The 21,740-nt window shown below is 43.9% G+C and overlaps 1 protein-coding gene across 1 annotated transcript in view; it reads left to right on the plus strand.

The window, feature by feature from the left end:
- The window catches only part of LOC129825519 (ras-related protein Rab-15-like), a 42,615-nt gene extending 21,520 nt beyond the window's left edge, over positions 1 to 21,095 (plus strand). Inside the window, exons 2-6 of the mRNA XM_055885674.1 lie at positions 2,154 to 2,214; positions 2,519 to 2,579; positions 14,669 to 14,746; positions 14,949 to 15,104; positions 19,771 to 21,095. Coding sequence (XP_055741649.1) covers positions 2,154 to 2,214; positions 2,519 to 2,579; positions 14,669 to 14,746; positions 14,949 to 15,104; positions 19,771 to 19,929 — 515 coding nt within the window. The 3' untranslated portion in view covers positions 19,930 to 21,095. The remainder of the gene's footprint in view (positions 1 to 2,153; positions 2,215 to 2,518; positions 2,580 to 14,668; positions 14,747 to 14,948; positions 15,105 to 19,770) is intronic.
- The last annotated feature ends 645 nt before the right edge of the window (positions 21,096 to 21,740 follow it).

Raw genomic sequence — 21,740 nt, forward strand, 5'->3', positions numbered from 1 at the left:
ACGGGGATGGAGAGGGAGAGACGGGGGGAGACGGGGAGAGACGGGGATGGAGAGACGGGGAGAGACGGCGAGAAGCATAGAAAGAGTGCGGGGAAGAGAGAGAGATGCTTGGAGAGAAGCAAGACACAGACAGAGAAAGAGGGAGAGAGCGAGAGCCTTCATGTCTGTGTTTTTTTCTGCTTGCACTCCTCCCAGTCCCAGGCAAGACAAGCCTGTGACCTTTCACTGTGCCACGGTCTGCATACTCCTTCCGTAGTCAGACAGTCCTAGTAGTCAGACAGTCCTAGTAGTCAGACAGTCCTAGTAGTCAGACAGTCCTAGTAGTCAGACAGTCCTAGTAGTCAGACAGTCCTAGCTGTCAGACAGTCCTAGTAGTCAGACAGTCCTAGCTGTCAGACAGTCCTAGTAGTCACCTAGTCCTAGCTGTCAGACAGTCCTAGTAGTCACCTAGTCCTAGTAGTCACGCAGTCCTAGTAGTCACGCAGTCCTAGTAGTCAGGCAGTCCTAGTAGTCAGGCAGTCCTAGTAGTCACGCAGTCCTAGTAGTCACGCAGTCCTAGTAGTCAGGCAGTCCTAGCTGTCAGGCAGTCCTAGCTGTCAGGCAGTCCTAGCTGTCAGGCAGTCCTAGCTGTCAGACAGTCCTAGCTGTCAGACAGTCCTAGCTGTCAGACAGTCCTAGTAGTCAGATAGTCCTAGTAGTCAGATAGTCCTAGTAGTCAGATAGTCCTAGTAGTCGCAGTCCTAGTAGTCAGATAGTCCTAGTAGTCGCAGTCCTAGTAGTCAGATAGTCCTAGTAGTCGCAGTCCTAGTAGTCAGATAGTCCTAGTAGTCACACAGTCCTAGTAGTCACACAGTCCTAGTAGTCACACAGTCCTAGTAGTCACACAGTTCTACACTCTTAGAAAAAAGGGTTCCCTTAGGATAACCCTTTTTTGTTCCAGGTAGAACCCTTTTTGGTTCCAGGTAGAACCCTTTTTTGTTCCAGGTAGAACCCTTTTTGGTTCCAGATAGAACCCTTTTGGGTTTCATGTAGAACCCTCTGTGGAAAGGGTAATATATAGATCCCAAAAGGGTCGTACCTTGAAACAAAAGGTTTCTACCTGGAACCAAAAATGGTTCCTCAAAGGGTTCTCCTGTGAGGACAGCCGAAGAACCATTTTAGGTTCTAGGTAGAAACCCTTTCTTAAAAAGAGTGTAGTAGTCACACAGCAGGCTGCTTTACTATTTTAACAGGCCTCCCTGTCTCTCCCTGAAGTGGAGTGAACTCCAGTCTTGGCCCAGGCCTGTGAGAGAGTGACTATAGTGTTTTAGATGAGATGAGTGTCTGAGTGCAGAGACTGGATCAAGCGATGACACAGCAGTTTGAAAAGTAGGCCTGTGAGAGTGTCACTAGTTGTCTATCGTGTTTTAGACATGCGTGCCGAGATGAGACTCGTTTCGAATGAACACACTGAAGTACAAAAGCAATATGTCACATCTATCGGAGTATATTTCTCATGGGAGTGCCCCGTCAACAGATGAGGTGTATATCACCCACAATGGGCATCTCACTGGTTAAGTCTGAAGGTCTGAGAGTGTGGCTACACGGTCTACAGATGAGTTTCAGTGCCAAGGCCCTTATTAAGTGAACACACTGCAGTTTAAAAGCAGTATTTCTGTCATCTACACTGCTCATTTTCAATAGAGGGCATGCTCAGGCTGAGTAGAGGAGGAATGTAACTGATAAAAACCACACAATAGGCATCTCTCTCTTTAAGTCAGAGTATTTGAGGGACTGAGTATTGATTTGCCACAGTTAACCCTTCACTAGAGTGGAGCCTTAGATAATGAGTAATTGTTTGTGAGTCTTTTAGCTTTTTTAGTTGGGTTCATTGGTTAGAGCTGTTTAATGACTTACCTGTGATTATTGTGGTGTTTAAATGCCATGTATGTTTACCTACGTATTAGTCTGAGAGAGTATTTCAGATCGGGCAAAAACGTATTAGTCTAATAGTTTAGGATAGAAAACAGAGGAGAAAATCTCGCCCCGCCGTACCTCACCCCCCCCCCCCCCCCCCTTACCTCGCCTAACCTCTCCACACATTAAATAGGATGAATAAATCTGAGGTTTCCATAGTCACAATATTAACTTGCCTGTTCTTTTTCTCTTCTCAGGAGTCGATTTCAAAATGAAGACGCTAGAGATAGATGGCATCAAAGTGCGGATACAGATATGGTAAACCAAAGCAGCTTCATTCATATTTTACATATACATCATGTTAGTCATTTAGGAGACACTCTTGTTCATGCTTACCCCATACTGCTGCTTACAGACTGGACACTAAACAAGTGTTCAGACAAAGGAGATCCCCTCTCTGTAGTGCACAAAGCCCTTTGCAATGACTCGTATCTCAAGATAAAAACCTTTTTTGAACTCACAAAGATCCACCGTGGATGGAAACACAGACTGATATTATCACTATTCACCGCCTGTATGGTCATTTCCTAAGAGAGGGTGTTTGGCGTTTGGTTTCTTCCAGGGACACAGCAGGACAGGAGAGATATCAGACCATCACTAAGCAGTACTACAGACGAGCACAGGTAAGATTACTACTCTCCCTCGTGATATTGTAGGTACGAGATCAGATCAGGTAAGAACACTACTCTTCCTCATGGTATTGTAGGTACGAGGTCAGATCAGGTAAGAACACTACTCTTCCTCGTGGTATTGCAGGTACGGGGTCAGATCAGGTAACATAACTACTCTTCCTCATGGTATTGCAGGTACGGGGTCAGATCAGGTAAGATTACTCCTCTTCCTCGTGATATTGCAGGTACGGGGTCAGATCAGGTAAGATTACTCCTCTTCCTCGTGATATTGCAGGTACGGGGTCAGATCAGGTAAGATTACTCCTCTTCCTCGTGATATTGCAGGTACGGGGTCAGATCAGGTAAGATTACTCCTCTTCCTCGTGATATTGCAGGTACGGGGTCAGATCAGGTAAGATTACTCCTCTTCCTCGTGATATTGCAGGTACGGGGTCAGATCAGGTAAGATTACTCCTCTTCCTCGTGATATTGCAGGTACGGGGTCAGATCAGGTAACATAATGTTACTGTAGCTCCACTCTACACTTTATTTAGTCTAATCCACCAGCTGGATCGAGCAAGTGGCCTGGAGATAAGGTTACTCTCCCTTCTAAACATGCATTGCACTTGTAGCTAGAGCTGCAGTTGTACGTCAACAGATATACTGTAGGTATGGTGGGTTGCTTTTAGCAGTTTCCTGGTGCTAGTTAGTGTCATAGTAACAGTTTCCTGGTGCTAGTTAGTGTCATAGTAACAGTTTCCTGGTGCTAGTTAGTGTCACAGTTTCCTGGTGCTAGTTAGTGTCATTGTGACAGTTTCCTGGGGCTAGTTAGTGTCATTGTAACAGTTTCCTGGTGCTAGTTAGTGTCATTGTAACAGTTTCCTGGTGCTAGTTAGTGTCATTGTAACAGTTTCCTGGTGCTAGTTAGTGTCATTGTCACAGTTTCCTGGTGCTAGTTAGTGTCATTGTAACAGTTTCCTGGTGCTAGTTAGTGTCATAGTAACAGTTTCCTGGTGCTAGTTAGTGTCATAGTAACAGTTTCCTGGTGCTAGTTAGTGTCATTGTCACAGTTTCCTGGTGCTAGTTAGTGTCATAGTAACAGTTTCCTGGTGCTAGTTAGTGTCATTGTCACAGTTTCCTGGTGCTAGTTAGTGTCATAGTAACAGTTTCCTGGTGCTAGTTAGTGTCATAGTAACAGTTTCCTGGTGCTAGTTAGTGTCATTGTAACAGTTTCCTGGTGCTAGTTAGTGTCATAGTAACAGTTTCCTGGTGCTAGTTAGTGTCATAGTAACAGTTTCCTGGTGCTAGTTAGTGTCATTGTAACAGTTTCCTGGTGCTAGTTAGTGTCATTGTCACAGTTTCCTGGTGATAGTTAGTGTCATAGTAACAGTTTCCTGGTGTTAGTTAGTGTCATTATCACAGTTTCCTGGTGCTAGTTAGTGTCATTGTAACAGTTTCATGGTGCTAGTTAGTGTCATAGTAACAGTTTCCTGGTGCTAGTTAGTGTCATTGTCACAGTTTCCTGGTGCTAGTTAGTGTCATAGTAACAGTTTCCTGGTGCTAGTTAGTGTCATTGTAACAGTTTCCTGGTGCTAGTTAGTGTCATTGTCACAGTTTCCTGGTGCTAGTTAGTGTCATTGTCACAGTTTCCTGGTGCTAGTTAGTGTCATTGTAACAGTTTCCTGGTGCTAGTTAGTGTCATAGTAACAGTTTCCTGGTGCTAGTTAGTGTCATTGTAACAGTTTCCTGGTGCTAGTTAGTGTCATTGTCACAGTTTCCTGGTGCTAGTTAGTGTCATAGTAACAGTTTCCTGGTGCTAGTTAGTGTCATTGTCACAGTTTCCTGGTGCTAGTTGGTGTCATTGTAACAGTTTCCTGGTGCTAGTTAGTGTCATTGTAACAGTTTCCTGGTGCTAGTTAGTGTCATTGTCACAGTTTCCTGGTGCTAGTTAGTGTCATTGTCACAGTTTCCTGGTGCTAGTTAGTGTCATTGTAACAGTTTCCTGGTGCTAGTTAGTGTCATAGTAACAGTTTCCTGGTGCTAGTTAGTGTCATAGTAACAGTTTCCTGGTGCTAGTTAGTGTCATTGTCACAGTTTCCTGGTGCTAGTTAGTGTCACAGTTTCCTGGTGCTAGTTAGTGTCATAGTAACAGTTTCCTGGTGCTAGTTAGTGTCATAGTAACAGTTTCCTGGTGCTAGTTAGTGTCATAGTAACAGTTTCCTGGTGCTAGTTAGTGTCATAGTAACAGTTTCCTGGTGCTAGTTAGTGTCATTGTAACAGTTTCCTGGTGCTAGTTAGTGTCATAGTAACAGTTTCCTGGTGCTAGTTAGTGTCATAGTAACAGTTTCCTGGTGCTAGTTAGTGTCATAGTAACAGTTTCCTGGTGCTAGTTAGTGTCATAGTAACAGTTTCCTGGTGCTAGTTAGTGTCATAGTAACAGTTTCCTGGTGCTAGTTAGTGTCATAGTAACAGTTTCCTGGTGCTAGTTAGTGTCATAGTAACAGTTTCCTGGTGCTAGTTAGTGTCATTGTAACAGTTTCATGGTGCTAGTTAGTGTCATAGTAACAGTTTCATGGTGCTAGTTAGTGTCATTGTAACAGTTTCCTGGTGCTAGTTAGTGTCATTGTAACAGTTTCCTGGTGCTAGTTAGTGTCATTGTAACAGTTTCCTGGTGCTAGTTAGTGTCATAGTAACAGTTTCCTGGTTCTAGTTAGTGTTATTGTAACAGTTTCATGGTGCTAGTTAGTGTCATAGTAACAGTTTCATGGTGCTAGTTAGTGTCATAGTAACAGTTTCCTGGTGCTAGTTAGTGTCATTGTAACAGTTTCCTGGTGCTAGTTAGTGTCATTGTAACAGTTTCCTGGTGCTAGTTAGTGTCATTGTAACAGTTTCCTGGTTCTAGTTAGTGTTATTGTAACAGTTTCATGGTGCTAGTTAGTGTCATAGTAACAGTTTCCTGGTGCTAGTTAGTGTCATAGTAACAGTTTCCTGGTGCTAGTTAGTGTCATTGTAACAGTTTCCTGGTGCTAGTTAGTGTCATTGTAACAGTTTCCTGGTGCTAGTTAGTGTCATTGTAACAGTTTCATGGTGCTAGTTAGTGTCATTGTAACAGTTTCCTGGTGCTAGTTAGTGTCATTGTAACAGTTTCATGGTGCTAGTTAGTGTCATTGTAACAGTTTCCTGGTGCTAGTTAGTGTCATAGTAACAGTTTCCTGGTGCTAGTTAGTGTCATAGTAACAGTTTCCTGGTGCTAGTTAGTGTCATTGTAACAGTTTCCTGGTGCTAGTTAGTGTCATAGTAACAGTTTCCTGGTGCTAGTTAGTGTCATAGTAACAGTTTCCTGGTGCTAGTTAGTGTCATTGTCACAGTTTCCTGGTGCTAGTTAGTGTCATAGTAACAGTTTCCTGGTGCTAGTTAGTGTCATTGTCACAGTTTCCTGGTGCTAGTTAGTGTCATAGTAACAGTTTCCTGGTGCTAGTTAGTGTCATAGTAACAGTTTCCTGGTGCTAGTTAGTGTCATTGTAACAGTTTCCTGGTGCTAGTTAGTGTCATTGTAACAGTTTCCTGGTGCTAGTTAGTGTCATTGTCACAGTTTCCTGGTGCTAGTTAGTGTCATAGTAACAGTTTCCTGGTGCTAGTTAGTGTCATTGTCACAGTTTCCTGGTGCTAGTTAGTGTCATTGTAACAGTTTCATGGTGCTAGTTAGTGTCATTGTCACAGTTTCCTGGTGCTAGTTAGTGTCATTGTCACAGTTTCCTGGTGCTAGTTAGTGTCATTGTAACAGTTTCCTGGTGCTAGTTAGTGTCATAGTAACAGTTTCCTGGTGCTAGTTAGTGTCATTGTCACAGTTTCCTGGTGCTAGTTAGTGTCATAGTAACAGTTTCCTGGTGCTAGTTAGTGTCATTGTAACAGTTTCCTGGTGCTAGTTAGTGTCATTGTCACAGTTTCCTGGTGCTAGTTAGTGTCATTGTCACAGTTTCCTGGTGCTAGTTAGTGTCATTGTAACAGTTTCCTGGTGCTAGTTAGTGTCATAGTAACAGTTTCCTGGTGCTAGTTAGTGTCATTGTAACAGTTTCCTGGTGCTAGTTAGTGTCATTGTCACAGTTTCCTGGTGCTAGTTAGTGTCATAGTAACAGTTTCCTGGTGCTAGTTAGTGTCATTGTCACAGTTTCCTGGTGCTAGTTGGTGTCATTGTAACAGTTTCCTGGTGCTAGTTAGTGTCATTGTAACAGTTTCCTGGTGCTAGTTAGTGTCATTGTCACAGTTTCCTGGTGCTAGTTAGTGTCATTGCCACAGTTTCCTGGTGCTAGTTAGTGTCATTGTAACAGTTTCCTGGTGCTAGTTAGTGTCATAGTAACAGTTTCCTGGTGCTAGTTAGTATCATAGTAACAGTTTCCTGGTGCTAGTTAGTGTCATTGTCACAGTTTCCTGGTGCTAGTTAGTGTCACAGTTTCCTGGTGCTAGTTAGTGTCATAGTAACAGTTTCCTGGTGCTAGTTAGTGTCATAGTAACAGTTTCCTGGTGCTAGTTAATGTCATAGTAACAGTTTCCTGGTGCTAGTTAGTGTCATAGTAACAGTTTCCTGGTGCTAGTTAGTGTCATAGTAACAGTTTCCTGGTGCTAGTTAGTGTCATAGTAACAGTTTCCTGGTGCTAGTTAGTGTCATAGTAACAGTTTCCTGGTGCTAGTTAGTGTCATAGTAACAGTTTCCTGGTGCTAGTTAGTGTCATAGTAACAGTTTCCTGGTGCTAGTTAGTGTCATAGTAACAGTTTCCTGGTGCTAGTTAGTGTCATTGTAACAGTTTCATGGTGCTAGTTAGTGTCTTAGTAACAGTTTCATGGTGCTAGTTAGTGTCATTGTAACAGTTTCCTGGTGCTAGTTAGTGTCATTGTAACAGTTTCCTGGTGCTAGTTAGTGTCATTGTAACAGTTTCCTGGTGCTAGTTAGTGTCATAGTAACAGTTTCCTGGTTCTAGTTAGTGTTATTGTAACAGTTTCATGGTGCTAGTTAGTGTCATAGTAACAGTTTCATGGTGCTAGTTAGTGTCATAGTAACAGTTTCCTGGTGCTAGTTAGTGTCATTGTAACAGTTTCCTCGTGCTAGTTAGTGTCATTGTAACAGTTTCCTGGTGCTAGTTAGTGTCATTGTAACAGTTTCCTGGTTCTAGTTAGTGTTATTGTAACAGTTTCCTGGTGCTAGTTAGTGTTATTGTCACAGTTTCCTGGTGCTAGTTAGTGTCATAGTAACAGTCTCCTGGTGCTAGTTAGTGTCATTGTAACAGTTTCCTGGTGCTAGTTAGTGTCATTGTAACAGTTTCCTGGTGCTAGTTAGTGTCATTGTAACAGTTTCATGGTGCTAGTTAGTGTCATTGTAACAGTTTCCTGGTGCTAGTTAGTGTCATTGTAACAGTTTCATGGTGCTAGTTAGTGTCATTGTAACAGTTTCCTGGTGCTAGTTAGTGTCATTGTAACAGTTTCCTGGTGCTAGTTAGTGTCATAGTAACAGTTTCCTGGTGCTAGTTAGTGTTATTGTCACAGTTTCCTGGTGCTAGTTAGTGTCATTGTAACAGTTTCCTGGTGCTAGTTAGTGTCATTGTCACAGTTTCCTGGTGCTAGTTAGTGTCATAGTAACAGTTTCCTGGTGCTAGTTAGTGTCATTGTAACAGTTTCCTGGTGCTAGTTAGTGTCATAGTAACAGTTTCCTGGTGCTAGTTAGTGTCATAGTAACAGTTTCCTGGTGCTAGTTAGTGTTATTGTCACAGTTTCCTGGTGCTAGTTAGTGTCATAGTAACAGTTTCCTGGTGCTAGTTAGTGTCATAGTAACAGTTTCCTGGTGCTAGTTAGTGTCATAGTCACAGTTTCCTGGTGCTAGTTAGTGTCATTGTCACAGTTTCCTGGTGCTAGTTAGTGTCATTGTAACAGTTTCCTGGTGCTAGTTAGTGTCATAGTCACAGTTTCCTGGTGCTAGTTAGTGTCATAGTAGCAGTTTCCTGGTGCTAGTTAGTGTCATAGTAACAGTTTCCTGGTGCTAGTTAGTGTCATAGTAACAGTTTCATGGTGCTAGTTAGTGTCATTGTAACAGTTTCATGGTGCTAGTTAGTGTCATTGTAACAGTTTCATGGTGCTAGTTAGTGTCATAGTAACAGTTTCCTGGTGCTAGTTAGTGTCATTGTCACAGTTTCCTGGTGCTAGTTAGTGTCATAGTAGCAGTTTCCTGGTGCTAGTTAGTGTCATAGTAACAGTTTCCTGGTGCTAGTTAGTGTCATAGTAACAGTTTCCTGGTGCTAGTTAGTGTCATAGTAACAGTTTCCTGGTGCTAGTTAGTGTCATAGTCACAGTTTCCTGGTGCTAGTTAGTGTCATAGTCACAGTCTCCTGGTTCTAGTTAGTGTCATTGTAACAGTTTCCTGGTGCTAGTTAGTGTCATAGTAACAGTTTCCTGGTGCTAGTTAGTGTTATTGTCACAGTTTCCTGGTGCTAGTTAGTGTCATTGTAACAGTTTCCTGGTGCTAGTTAGTGTCATTGTAACAGTTTCCTGGTGCTAGTTAGTGTCATTGTAACAGTTTCCTGGTTCTAGTTAGTGTCATAGTCACAGTTTCCTGGTGCTAGTTAGTGTCATTGTAACAGTTTCCTGGTGCTAGTTCGTGTCATAGTAACAGTTTCCTGGTTCTAGTTAGTGTCATAGTAACAGTTTCCTGGTGCTAGTTAGTGTCATAGTCACAGTTTCCTGGTGCTAGTTAGTGTCATAGTCACAGTTTCCTGGTGCTAGTTAGTGTCATAGTCACAGTCTCCTGGTTCTAGTTAGTGTCATTGTAACAGTTTCCTGGTGCTAGTTAGTGTCATAGTAACAGTTTCCTGGTGCTAGTTAGTGTTATTGTCACAGTTTCCTGGTGCTAGTTAGTGTCATAGTACATTTACATTTAAGTCATTTAGCAGACGCTCTTATCCAGAGCGACTTACAAATTGGTGCATTCACCTAATGACATCCAGTGGAACAGCCACTTTACAATAGTGCATCTACATCTTTTAAGGGGGGGGGGGGGCAGAAGGATTGCTTTATCCTATCCTAGGTATTCCTTGAAGAGGTGGGGTTTCAGGTGTCTCCGGAAGGTGGTGATTGACTCCGCTGTCCTGGCGTCGTGAGGGAGTTTGTTCCACCATTGGGGTGCCAGAGCAGCGAACAGTTTTGATTGGGCTGAGCGGGAACTGTACTTCCTCAGTGGTAGGGAGGCGAGCAGGCCAGAGGTGGATGAACGCAGTGCCCTTGTTTGGGTGTAGGGCCTGATCAGAGCCTGAAGGTACTGAGGTGCCGTTCCCCTCACAGCTCCGTAGGCAAGCACCATGGTCTTGTAGCGGATGCGAGCTTCAACTGGAAGCCAGTGGAGAGAGCGGAGGAGCGGGGTGACGTGAGAGAACTTGGGAAGGTTGAACACCAGACGGGCTGCGGCGTTCTGGATGAGTTGTAGGGGTTTGATGGCACAGGCAGGGAGCCCAGCCAACAGCGAGTTGCAGTAATCCAGACGGGAGATGACAAGTGCCTGGATTAGGACCTGCGCCGCTTCCTGTGTGAGGCAGGGTCGTACTCTGCGGATGTTGTAGAGCATGAACCTACAGGAACGGGCCACCGCCTTGATGTTAGTTGAGAACGACAGGGTGTTGTCCAGGATCACGCCAAGGTTCTTAGCGCTCTGGGAGGAGGACACAATGGAGTTGTCAACCGTGATGGCGAGATCATGGAACGGGCAGTCCTTCCCCGGGAGGAAGAGCAGCTCCGTCTTGCCGAGGTTCAGCTTGAGGTGGTGATCCGTCATCCACACTGATATGTCTGCCAGACATGCAGAGATGCGATTCGCCACCTGGTCATCAGAAGGGGGAAAGGAGAAGATTAGTTGTGTGTCGTCTGCATAGCAATGATAGGAGAGACCATGTGAGGTTATGACAGAGCCAAGTGACTTGGTGTATAGCGAGAATAGGAGAGGGCCTAGAACAGAGCCCTGGGGGACACCAGTGGTGAGAGCGCGTGGTGAGGAGACAGATTCTCGCCACGCCACCTGGTAGGAGCGACCTGTCAGGTAGGACGCAATCCAAGCGTGGGCCGCGCCGGAGATGCCCAACTCGGAGAGGGTGGAGAGGAGGATCTGATGGTTCACAGTATCGAAGGCAGCCGATAGGTCTAGAAGGATGAGAGCAGAGGAAAGAGAGTTAGCTTTAGCAGTGCGGAGCGCCTCCGTGATACAGAGAAGAGCAGTCTCAGTTGAGTGACTAGTCTTGAAACCTGACTGATTTGGATCAAGAAGGTCATTCTGAGAGAGATAGCAGGAGAGCTGGCCAAGGACGGCACGTTCAAGAGTTTTGGAGAGAAAAGAAAGAAGGGATACTGGTCTGTAGTTGTTGACATCGGAGGGATCGAGTGTAGGTTTTTTCAGAAGGGGTGCAACTCTCGCTCTCTTGAAGACGGAAGGGACGTAGCCAGCGGTCAGGGATGAGTTGATGAGCGAGGTGAGGTAAGGGAGAAGGTCTCCGGAAATGGTCTGGAGAAGAGAGGAGGGGATAGGGTCAAGCGGGCAGGTTGTTGGGCGGCCGGCCGTCACAAGACGCGAGATTTCATCTGGAGAGAGGGGAGAGAAAGAGGTCAAAGCACAGGGTAGGGCAGTGTGAGCAGAACCAGCGGTGTCGTTTGACTTAGCAAACGAGGATCGGATGTCGTCGACCTTCTTTTCAAAATGGTTGACGAAGTCGTCTGCAGAGAGGGAGGAGGGGGGGGGGGAGGGGGAGGAGGATTCAGGAGGGAGGAGAAGGTGGCAAAGAGCTTCCTAGGGTTAGAGGCAGATGCTTGGAATTTAGAGTGGTAGAAAGTGGCTTTAGCAGCAGAGACAGAAGAGGAAAATGTAGAGAGGAGGGAGTGAAAGGATGCCAGGTCCGCAGGGAGGCGGGTTTTCCTCCATTTCCGCTCGGCTGCCCGGAGCCCTGTTCTGTGAGCTCGCAATGAGTCGTCGAGCCACGGAGCGGGAGGGGAGGACCGAGCCGGCCTGGAGGATAGGGGACATAGAGAGTCAAAGGATGCAGAAAGGGAGGAGAGGAGGGTTGAGGAGGCAGAATCAGGAGATAGGTTGGAGAAGGTTTGGGCAGAGGGAAGAGATGATAGGATGGAAGAGGAGAGAGTAGCGGGGGAGAGAGAGCGAAGGTTGGGACGGCGCGATACCATCCGAGTAGGGGCAGTGTGGGAAGTGTTGGACGAGAGCGAGAGGGAAAAGGATACAAGGTAGTGGTCGGAGACTTGGAGGGGAGTTGCAATGAGGTTAGTGGAAGAACAGCATCTAGTAAAGATGAGGTCAAGCGTATTGCCTGCCTTGTGAGTAGGGGGGGAAGGTGAGAGGGTGAGGTCAAAAGAGGAGAGGAGTGGAAAGAAGGAGGCAGAGAGGAATGAGTCAAAGGTAGACATGGGGAGGTTAAAGTCACCCAGAACTGTGAGAGGTGAGCCGTCCTCAGGAAAGGAGCTTATCAAGGCATCAAGCTCATTGATGAACTCTCCAAGGGAACCTGGAGGGCGATAAATGATAAGGATGTTAAGCTTGAAAGGGCTGGTAACTGTGACAGCATGGAATTCAAAGGAGGCGATAGACAGATGGGTAAGGGGAGAAAGAGAGAATGACCACTTGGGAGAGATGAGGATCCCGGTGCCACCACCCCGCTGACCAGAAGCTCTCGGGGTGTGCGAGAACACGTGGGCAGACGAAGAGAGAGCAGTAGGAGTAGCAGTGTTATCTGTGGTGAGCCATGTTTCCGTCAGTGCCAAGAAGTCGAGGGACTGGAGGGAGGCATAGGCTGAGATGAGCTCTGCCTTGTTGGCCGCGGCTCGGCAGTTCCAGAGGCTACCGGAGACCTGGAACTCCACGTGGGTCGTGCGGGCTGGGACCACCAGGTTAGGGTGGGCGCGGCCACGCGGTGTGAGGCGTTTGTATGGTCTGTGCAGAGAGGAGAGAACAGGGATAGACAGACACATATTTGACAGGCTACAGAAGAGGCTACGCTAAAGCAAAGGAGATTAGAATGACAAGTGGGCTACACGTCTCGAATGTTCAGAAAGTTAAGCTTACGTAGCAAAAAATCAATAAAATTACAAATCTTATTGACTAAAATGATATAGTACTGCTGGCTGGTGAAGTAGCCTGGCTAGCAGTAGCTGCGTTGTTGAAAGTGAAGCTGGCTAGGTGACCTCGACAGTTTCTCTAAATTTCTCTAAACTACACAATTATCATGGATACAAGGACAGCAAAGACAACTAGCTAACACTACGCTAATCAAGTCGTTCCGTTGTAATGTAAGTTTCTACAGTGCTGCTATTCGGTAGAAGTTGGCTAGCTAGCAGTGTTAGCTAGCAGTGTTGGCTAGGTAGGAGGACAGCAGCGCGGCAGGCGAAACTAGCTGGCTAGCTAACCGATAATTACTCAAAGTTACACAATTATCTTAGATACAAAGCTAGCAAAGAAAACTATGTAGCTAGCTAACACTACACAAAACAAGTCGTTCCGTTGTATTGTAATCGTTTCTACAATGCTCTTCGGTGGCAAGCTGGCTAGCTAGCAGTGATGGCTACGTTGCGTTAATTTCGAACGAAAATAGCTCGCTAGCGAACCTCAATAACGACGCAATTATGTTTGATAAAAGACGGCTATGTAGCTAGCTAAGATCAAACAAATCAAACCGTTGTACTGTAATGAAAATGAAAATCAGACCGTTGTACTATAATGAAATGTAATGAAAAGTTATACTACTATTCGGTAGACGGTGGACGTTTGCTAGCTGCTGGGCAGATAGCAGTGGACAACGAGACGACGAAATACGATAATTACGCAGTTATCTTTGATACACAGACGGCTATGTAGCTAGTTAAGAAGAAATTGCTAAGGTTGGACAAATTAAATCGTTGTACTATAATGAAATGTAATGAAAAGTTATAAAAGTTATACTACCTGCAGAGCGAATGCAGAGCGAATGCAAATGCGACCGCTCGCCCCAAACCGGATGTCATACAGTGAGTAACAGTCTCCTGGTGCTAGTTAGTGTCATAGTAACAGTTTCCTGGTGCTAGTTAGTGTTACAGTTTCCTGGTGCTAGTTAGTGTCATTGTCACAGTTTCCTGGTGCTAGTTAGTGTCATAGTAACAGTTTCCTGGTGCTAGTTAGTGTTATTGTCACAGTTTCCTGGTGCTAGTTAGTGTCATTGTAACAGTTTCATGGTGCTAGTTAGTGTCATAGTAACAGTTTCCTGTTGCTAGTTAGTGTCATAGTAACAGTTTCCTGGTGCTAGTTAGTGTCATTGTAACAGTTTCCTGGTGCTAGTTAGTGTCATTGTAACAGTTTCCTGGTGCTAGTTAGTGTCATAGTAAGTTTCATGGTGCTAGTTAGTGTCATAGTAACAGTTTCCTGGTGCTAGTTAGTGTCATTGTAACAGTTTCCTGGTGCTAGTTAGTGTCATAGTAACAGTTTCCTGGTGCTAGTTAGTGTCATAGTCACAGTTTCATGGTGCTAGTTAGTGTCATAGTAACAGTTTCATGGTGCTAGTTAGTGTCATTGTAACAGTTTCATGGTGCTAGTTAGTGTCATAGTAACAGTTTCCTGGTGCTAGTTAGTGTCATTGTAACAGTTTCCTGGTGCTAGTTAGTGTCATAGTAACAGTTTCCTGGTGCTAGTTAGTGTCATAGTAACAGTTTCATGGTGCTAGTTTTATTTTAATTTTTAACCTTCGATCCAGCAACCTTTCGGTTACTGGCCAACGCTCTAACCACTAGGCTACCTGCCGCCCTAGTTAGTGTCATTGTAACAGTTTCCTCCTGTCCACTCACCACCCTTATCACCCATGGATACTATACTACGAGGTGTTGCTGTGACAACCATAACAGAATCAGATGACATGTTTCTTCCCTTCCCTCCCCTCCATTAATCTCCTACCTCCCTCTCTCCTCTCCTCGCCCATCCTCTCCCCTCCCCTCCCCTCTCTCTTCTCCTCTCCTCTCTCTTCTCCTCTCTCTTCTCCTCTCCCCTCCCCTCTCCCCTCTCCCCTCTCCCCTCTCCCCTCTCCCCTCTCTTCTCCTCTCTTCAGGGAATCTTCCTGGTTTACGACATCACAAGTGAGCGATCCTTCCAGCACATCATGAAGTGGGCCAGCGACGTGGACGAGGTGAGATCAAGTGGGTCGGGGGTTATAGGTTCAGGCCAAAATGTTTTATAACGGCACAGGTGCTTTTGTCAAATCAGACGGAATAACTCACTCTCTGTCTCGCTCTCTCTTCCCTCTCTGTCCCTCTCCCCCTCTCTCCCTCCCCCTCTCTATCCCTCCCCCTCGTCCTTTCTCCTCATCTCCATCCCTCCCTCTCTCTCAGTATGCTCCTGATAACATCCAGAAGATCCTCATAGGGAACAAGTCAGACGAGGAGGAGAAGAGGCAGGTAGCTACAGAACAGGGCAACAAGCTGGCCAAGGATTATGGGATGGACTTCTTTGAGACAAGTGCCTCCACCAACTATAACATCACAGAGGTGAGTGGCTGACAGCTCCTGAACAAACACTGTGTATGGTCGCCTGCCTGTCACAGGCCAAAGCCAAGCACCACGACCGGTCTACTGGTACGCAAACTATTAATAACTGTATAATGGAACAACATTTCATCCTGAGTCACTTTGTCTTAGTCTGTATTTCCCAGAGTCCAAGTGATATATACAGTGATACATACAGTGATATATATATATACAGTACCAGTCAAAAGTTTGGACACCTACTCATTCCGGGGTTTTTCTTTATTTTTACTATTTTCTACATATTTGAGATTCTTCAAAGTAGCCAACCTTTGCCTTGATGACAAATTTGCAAACTCTTGTTTAACAATTATTCCATATGTGTTATTTCATAGTTTTGATGTCTTCACTGTTATTCTACAATGTAGAAAATAGTAAAAAAATAAAATAAAGAAAAACCCTTGAATGAGTAGGTGTTCTAAAACTTTGACTGGTACTGTATATACCACACACTACCATTCCAAAGTTTGTGGTCACTTAGAAATGTCCTTGTTTTCCATGAAAACAAACATGAAATGAGTTGCAAAATGAATAGGAAATATAGTCAAGACGTTGACAAGGTTATAAATAATGATTTTTAATTGAAATAATAATTGTGTCCTTCAAACTTTGCTTTCGTCAAAGAATCCTCCATTTGCAGCAATTACAGCCTTGCAGACCTTTGGCATTCTAGTTGTCAATTTGTTGAGGTAATCTGAAGAGATTTCACCCCATGCTTCCTGAAGCACCTCCCACAAGTTGGATTGGCTTGATGGGCACTTCTTATGTACCATACGGTCAAGCTGCTCCCACAATAGCTCAATAGGGTTGAGATCCGGTGACTTTGCTGACCACTCCTCGGTCCAGTGTCTGTGTTCTTTTGCCCATCTTAATCTTTTATTTTTATTGGCCAGTCTGAGATATGACTTTTTCTTTGCAACTCTGATTAGAAAGCCAGTATCCCGGAGTCTCCTCATCACTGTTGATGTTGAGACTGGTGTTTTGCGGGTACTATTTAATGAAGCTGCCAGTAGAGGACTTGTGAGGCGTCTGATTCTCAAACTGTAGTTGCTCAGTTGTGCACCGGGGCCTCCCACTCTTTCTATTCTGGTTAGAGGCAGTCTGCGCTGTTCTGTGAAGGGAACAGCGTTGTACCAGATCTTCAGTTTCTTGGCAATTTCTCGCATGGAATAGCCTTCATTTCTCAGAACAAGAATAGACTGACGAGTTTCAGAAGAAAGTTCTTTGTTTCTGGCCATTTTGAGCCTGTAATCGAACCCACAAATGCTGATGCTCCAGATACTCAACTAGTCTAAATAAGGCCAGTTTTATTGGTCCTTTAATCAGAACAACAGTTTTCAGCTGTGCTAATATAATTGCAAAATAGTTTTCTAATGATCAATTAGCCTTTTAAAATGATAAACTTGGATTAGCTAACACAACGTGCCATTGGAACACAGGAGTGATGGTGGCTGATAATGGGCCTCTGTACACCTATGTAGATATTCCATTGAATATCAGCCGTTTCCAGCTACAATAGTCATTTACAACATTAACAATGTCTACACTGTATTTCTGATAAATTTTATGTTATTTTAATAGACGAAAATGTGCTTTTCTTTAAAAAACAAGGACATTTCTAAGTGACCCCAAAGTTTTGACAGGTAGTGTATGTACAGTGCATTAGGAAAGTATTCAGACCTCTTGACTGTTTCCACATTTTGTTACGTTACAGCCTTATTCTAAAATGGATTAAATGATATTTTTTTTCTCCTCATCAATCTACACACAATACCCCGTACAGACAAAGCAAAAACTGATTTCAAATTAAAAAACAGAAATACCTTATTTACATAAGTATTCAGAACCTTTGCTATGAGACTCGAAATTGAGCTCGGGTGGATCCTGTTTCCATTGATCATCCTTGAGATGTTTCTACAACTTGATTGGTGTCTACCTGTGGTCAATTCAATTGAATGGACATGATTTGGAAAGGCACACACACCTGTCTATATAAGGGCCCACAGTTGACAGTGCATGTCAGAGCAAAAACCAAGCCATGAGGTCGAAGGAATTGACCATAGAGCTCAGAGACAGGATTGTGTCGAGACACAGATCTGGGGAAGGGTACCAAAACATTTCCGCAGCATTGAAGGTTCCCAGGAACACAGTGGCCTCCATCATTCTTAAATGGAAGAAGTTTGAAACCACCAAGACTTTTCCTACAGCTGGCCACCCGGCCAAACTGAGCAATTGGGGGAGAAGGGCCTTGGTCAGGGAGGTGACCAAGAACCCGATGGTCACTCTGACAGAGTACCAGAGTTCCTCTGTGGAGATGGTTGTCCTTCTGGAAGGTTCTCTCATCTCTGCAGCACTCCACCAATCAGGCCTTTATCGTAGAAGTACAGGTGCATCAAAGCTGGCACCGAGAGACTGAAAACAGCGTCTATCTCAAGGCCATCAGACTGTTAAATAACCATCACTAGCACATAGAGGCTGCTGCCCTATATACATAGACTTAAAATCACTGGCCACTTTAATAATGGAACAGTAGTCACGATAATGTTTACATATTTTGCATTACTCATCTCATATGTTTATACTGTATTCTATTCTACTGTATCTTAGTCTATGCCACTCTGACATTGCTTGTCCTAATATTTATATACTTAATCCCATTCTTTTACTTTAGATTTGTGAATTGTTGTGAATTGTTATATATTACTGCACTGTTGGAGATAGAAACACAAGTATTTTGCTACACTGCAATAACATCTGCTAATCACGTGTATGTGACCAATAACATCTGCTAAACATGTGTATGTGACCAATAACATCTGCTAAATATGTGTATGTGACCAATAACATCTGCTAAATATGTGTATGTGACCAATAACATCTGCTGAATATGTGTATGTGACCAATAACATCTGCTAAATATGTGTATGTGACCAATAATATGTGTATGTGACCAATAACATCTGCTAAATATGTGTATGTGACCAATAACATCTGCTGAATATGTGTATGTGACCAATAACATCTGCTAAATATGTGTATGTGACCAATAACATCTGCTGAATATGTGTATGTGACCAATAACATCTGCTGAATACGTGTATGTGACCAATAACATCTGCTAAATATGTGTATGTGACCAATAACATCTGCTAAATATGTGTATGTGACCAATAACATCTGCTGAATATGTGTATGTGACCAATAACATCTGCTAAATATGTGTATGTGACCAATAACATCTGCTGAATATGTGTATGTGACCAATAACATCTGCTGAATATGTGTATGTGACCAATAATATGTGTATGTGACCAATAACATCTGCTGAATATGTGTATGTGACCAATAACATCTGCTAAATATGTGTATGTGACCAATAACATCTGCTAAGTATGTGTATGTGACCAATAACATCTGCTAAATATGTGTATGTGACCAATAACATCTGCTGAATATGTGTATGTGACCGATAACATCTGCTAAACACGTGTATGTGACCAATTTGATTTAAGTGGCCAGACGGAAGCCACTCCTCAGTAAAATGCACGAAATCCTGCTTGGAGTTTGCCAAAAGGCACCTAAAGACTCTCAGACCATGAGAAACAAGATTCTGTGGTCTGATTCAGGCTTGGCCTGAATGCCAAGCGTCAGGTCTGGAGAATACCATCCCTATGGTGAGGCATGGTGGTGGCAGAATCATGCTGTGGGGATGTTTTTCAGCGGCAGGGACTGGGAGACTAGTCAGGATAGAGGCAAAGAACGGAGCAAAGTCCACAGAGATCCTTGATGAAAACCTGCTGCAGAGCGCTCAGGACCTCAGACTGGGGTGAAGGTTCACCTCCCAACATGACAACAACCCATAAGCACACAGCCAAGACAACACAGGAATGGCTTCGGGACAAGTCTCTGAATGTCCTTGAGTGGCCCAGCAAGAGCCTGGTCTTGAATATGATCGAACATCTCTGAAGAGACCTGAAAATAGCTGTGCAGCGACGCTCCCCATCCAACCTGACAGAGCTTGAGAGGATCTGCAGAGAAGAATGGGAGAAACTCCCCAAATACAGGTGTACCAAGCTTGTAGCGTCATCCCCAAGAAGACTGGAGGCTGTAATTGCTGCAAAAGGTGCTTCAACAAAGTACTGAGTAAAGGGTCTGAATACTTATGTAAATGTAATATAAGTTTTCCTTTTTTTATAAATTTTGCAAACATTTCTAAAAACCTGTTTTTGCTTTGTCATTATGGGGTATTGTGTGTAGATTGATGAGGGTGGAAAAAACAATTTAATCCATTTTAGAATAGTCAAGGGGTCTGAATACTTTCCGAAGGCACTGTGTACAGTGATATAACCAGGCTGTATCACAACCGACCGTGATTGGGTGTCCCATAGGGCGGCGCACAAGGGTTTGGCCGGTGTAGGCCATCATTGTAAATAATAATTTGTTCTTAACTGACTTGCTTAGTTAAATAAAGGTTACATTTAAAATATATATACAGTGATATATATATACAGTGATATATATATGCATAAAACAGATTTGCACTAACAGTTAAATTAGTCTTCAGCATTGCAGAAAAAAACATTTCACCTCTCTGTTATCCTTGTGCCATGTTACCACCCCTTCACCCCAGTCCTTCACACGATTGGCTGAGCAGGTCCTGGCAGCCAATAAGAAGGACCTGGACCTCCTAAGGGCGTCGGTCACAGACGAGCTCAACCTCACCGCCCTGGAGGAGGAGGAGGGCATCACAGACGGGGCCACCGCCTCAAAGAAGGGCTGCTGGTGTTAAGGACTGGGCCTGGTCAAAAGTAGTGCACTATGTAGGAAATGGGGTGAGAAAAGTAGTGCCCTATGTAGGGAATAGGGTGCCACTTCTTATGTAAGGACTGGGTCTGGATGCGTCTCAAAACACCCTATTTCCTATGCGAGATCTGGTTTAAAGTAGTGCACTTTGTAGGGAATAGGGTGGAGGGTGACACTTCTCTTCTTCATGTTAAACCGGATTAACGTAGCCGATTGCCGTTCTACCATCGTAGGTGGTGTACTGGCGTTTGATAGGTTTTTTTAAATTGTATTTTTCATTGTAGTTGATAGGTTTTGCCACAAGAGGGTGCTGCTGTTACATGCTGCATTATATACGAAGCTTTCAGTATTTAGAGTAGACCGCAGGGCTGTTGATAAAGTGGTCACGACCCATTACACTGTTCTACTGTAATGCATCTCAAATGCTCCACTGTTCCCTTTTATAGTACACTGCTCGGCTAAGCTCAGACCTACTGCACCATAGGGAATAGACTGTTGTTCGTGGTGCAGACTATGTTCTATTTAGTTTCAGCCTCGTCATTTTGTTTCTCACTCAAAGCAACTTTCAATGACAATGTACATAAGACTCCTAGTTTTAATTGAACGTATTACCATTACAGGCCTGTATAAAGTGTGGACATTTTCGATGGTCTTAAAATGTTCCCTCTGTGATTCTATCTGTGATGACGTATTTTGTTTTCTTCTGTTTTATGTCATGTTATCCAGACTAGCAAACGACCAGCCAGAGATCTGCATGCGTCCACACTTCAAGCCTCATAGTTTTTTTATTTCCTTTCTTGCAACTTCAATGAAGTTAATTATTCAACTGATCCTCTTCATTATACACTTAATTTAGAATTTGACCAGAGTGGTCGGATGTTATTATTCCTAACCCGGCCTATTCTCTCTACGACTGACACAATGTTAATACTGCTACCATCAACAAAAACTCATGTTTATGTGTACAAGTGATAATATGGTATGTAGTATTGAATGAAATACTGGACTATGATTTCTAGATACAGATGAAATGTATGTGTGTTTGATGATGGGGGGAAAGTACTTTTTGAATTGCATTTGGTGGAGATATATAATGTGCCAACATTGTAATTATTTCACATGTTTATTGAATAAATACTTGCAGATGAATGACTCATCGTGCTGTGGTAGCTTTATGAAATGGAAAGGGTTAAATTGTCACGACGCAAGACGGAACAATAAAGTTTGAATTGAATTGAATTCCAGGCCACAGCGCCTGCTGCTTTTCATTACGGATTTGTATATCTGTGCCTGGTCCAGGGACTAACTTAAACCTGGGTGAAAATGAAAAGCCAGCAGGACTGCGGCCGCCCGCTGTGTCGGAGAGGAGTCAGGAATAGAATGTGCGTCAGTTGTAGTATTGCGTTCTACCACTAGGTTGTAGAGTTGCATCACTCGTGTTTCACAGCACGTGATCTCTTTACATCCGGGTCACTGTCAAATTCCTGAAATAATCTGAAAGTCAAAATAACTGTATGACTGTGTCACAAGTACATGTCGTTCTATGAGGACTTTTCCTTACTCTTTTTAAACTGTTGTCTTTTATCGTGACAATTCTGCTGATCGTGATGATACAAGCGATCGGTTATTGCTCAGCCTGAGGTGACAGTGAGGATGAATCTGGATTATGTGAATGTGTTGCTGTGACATCTGGCTTACTGAAATGGCAGCTCTGGACATAGAACTAGAACGAACAGAGCGGACTTGGAACCTCTAACCGTGACAATTTGACTAGAAGACTCATGGGTACTCTCGCAA

This window comes from Salvelinus fontinalis, chromosome 27 (genome assembly GCF_029448725.1).
Source record: "Salvelinus fontinalis isolate EN_2023a chromosome 27, ASM2944872v1, whole genome shotgun sequence".
NCBI classification, from domain to species: domain Eukaryota; kingdom Metazoa; phylum Chordata; class Actinopteri; order Salmoniformes; family Salmonidae; genus Salvelinus; species Salvelinus fontinalis.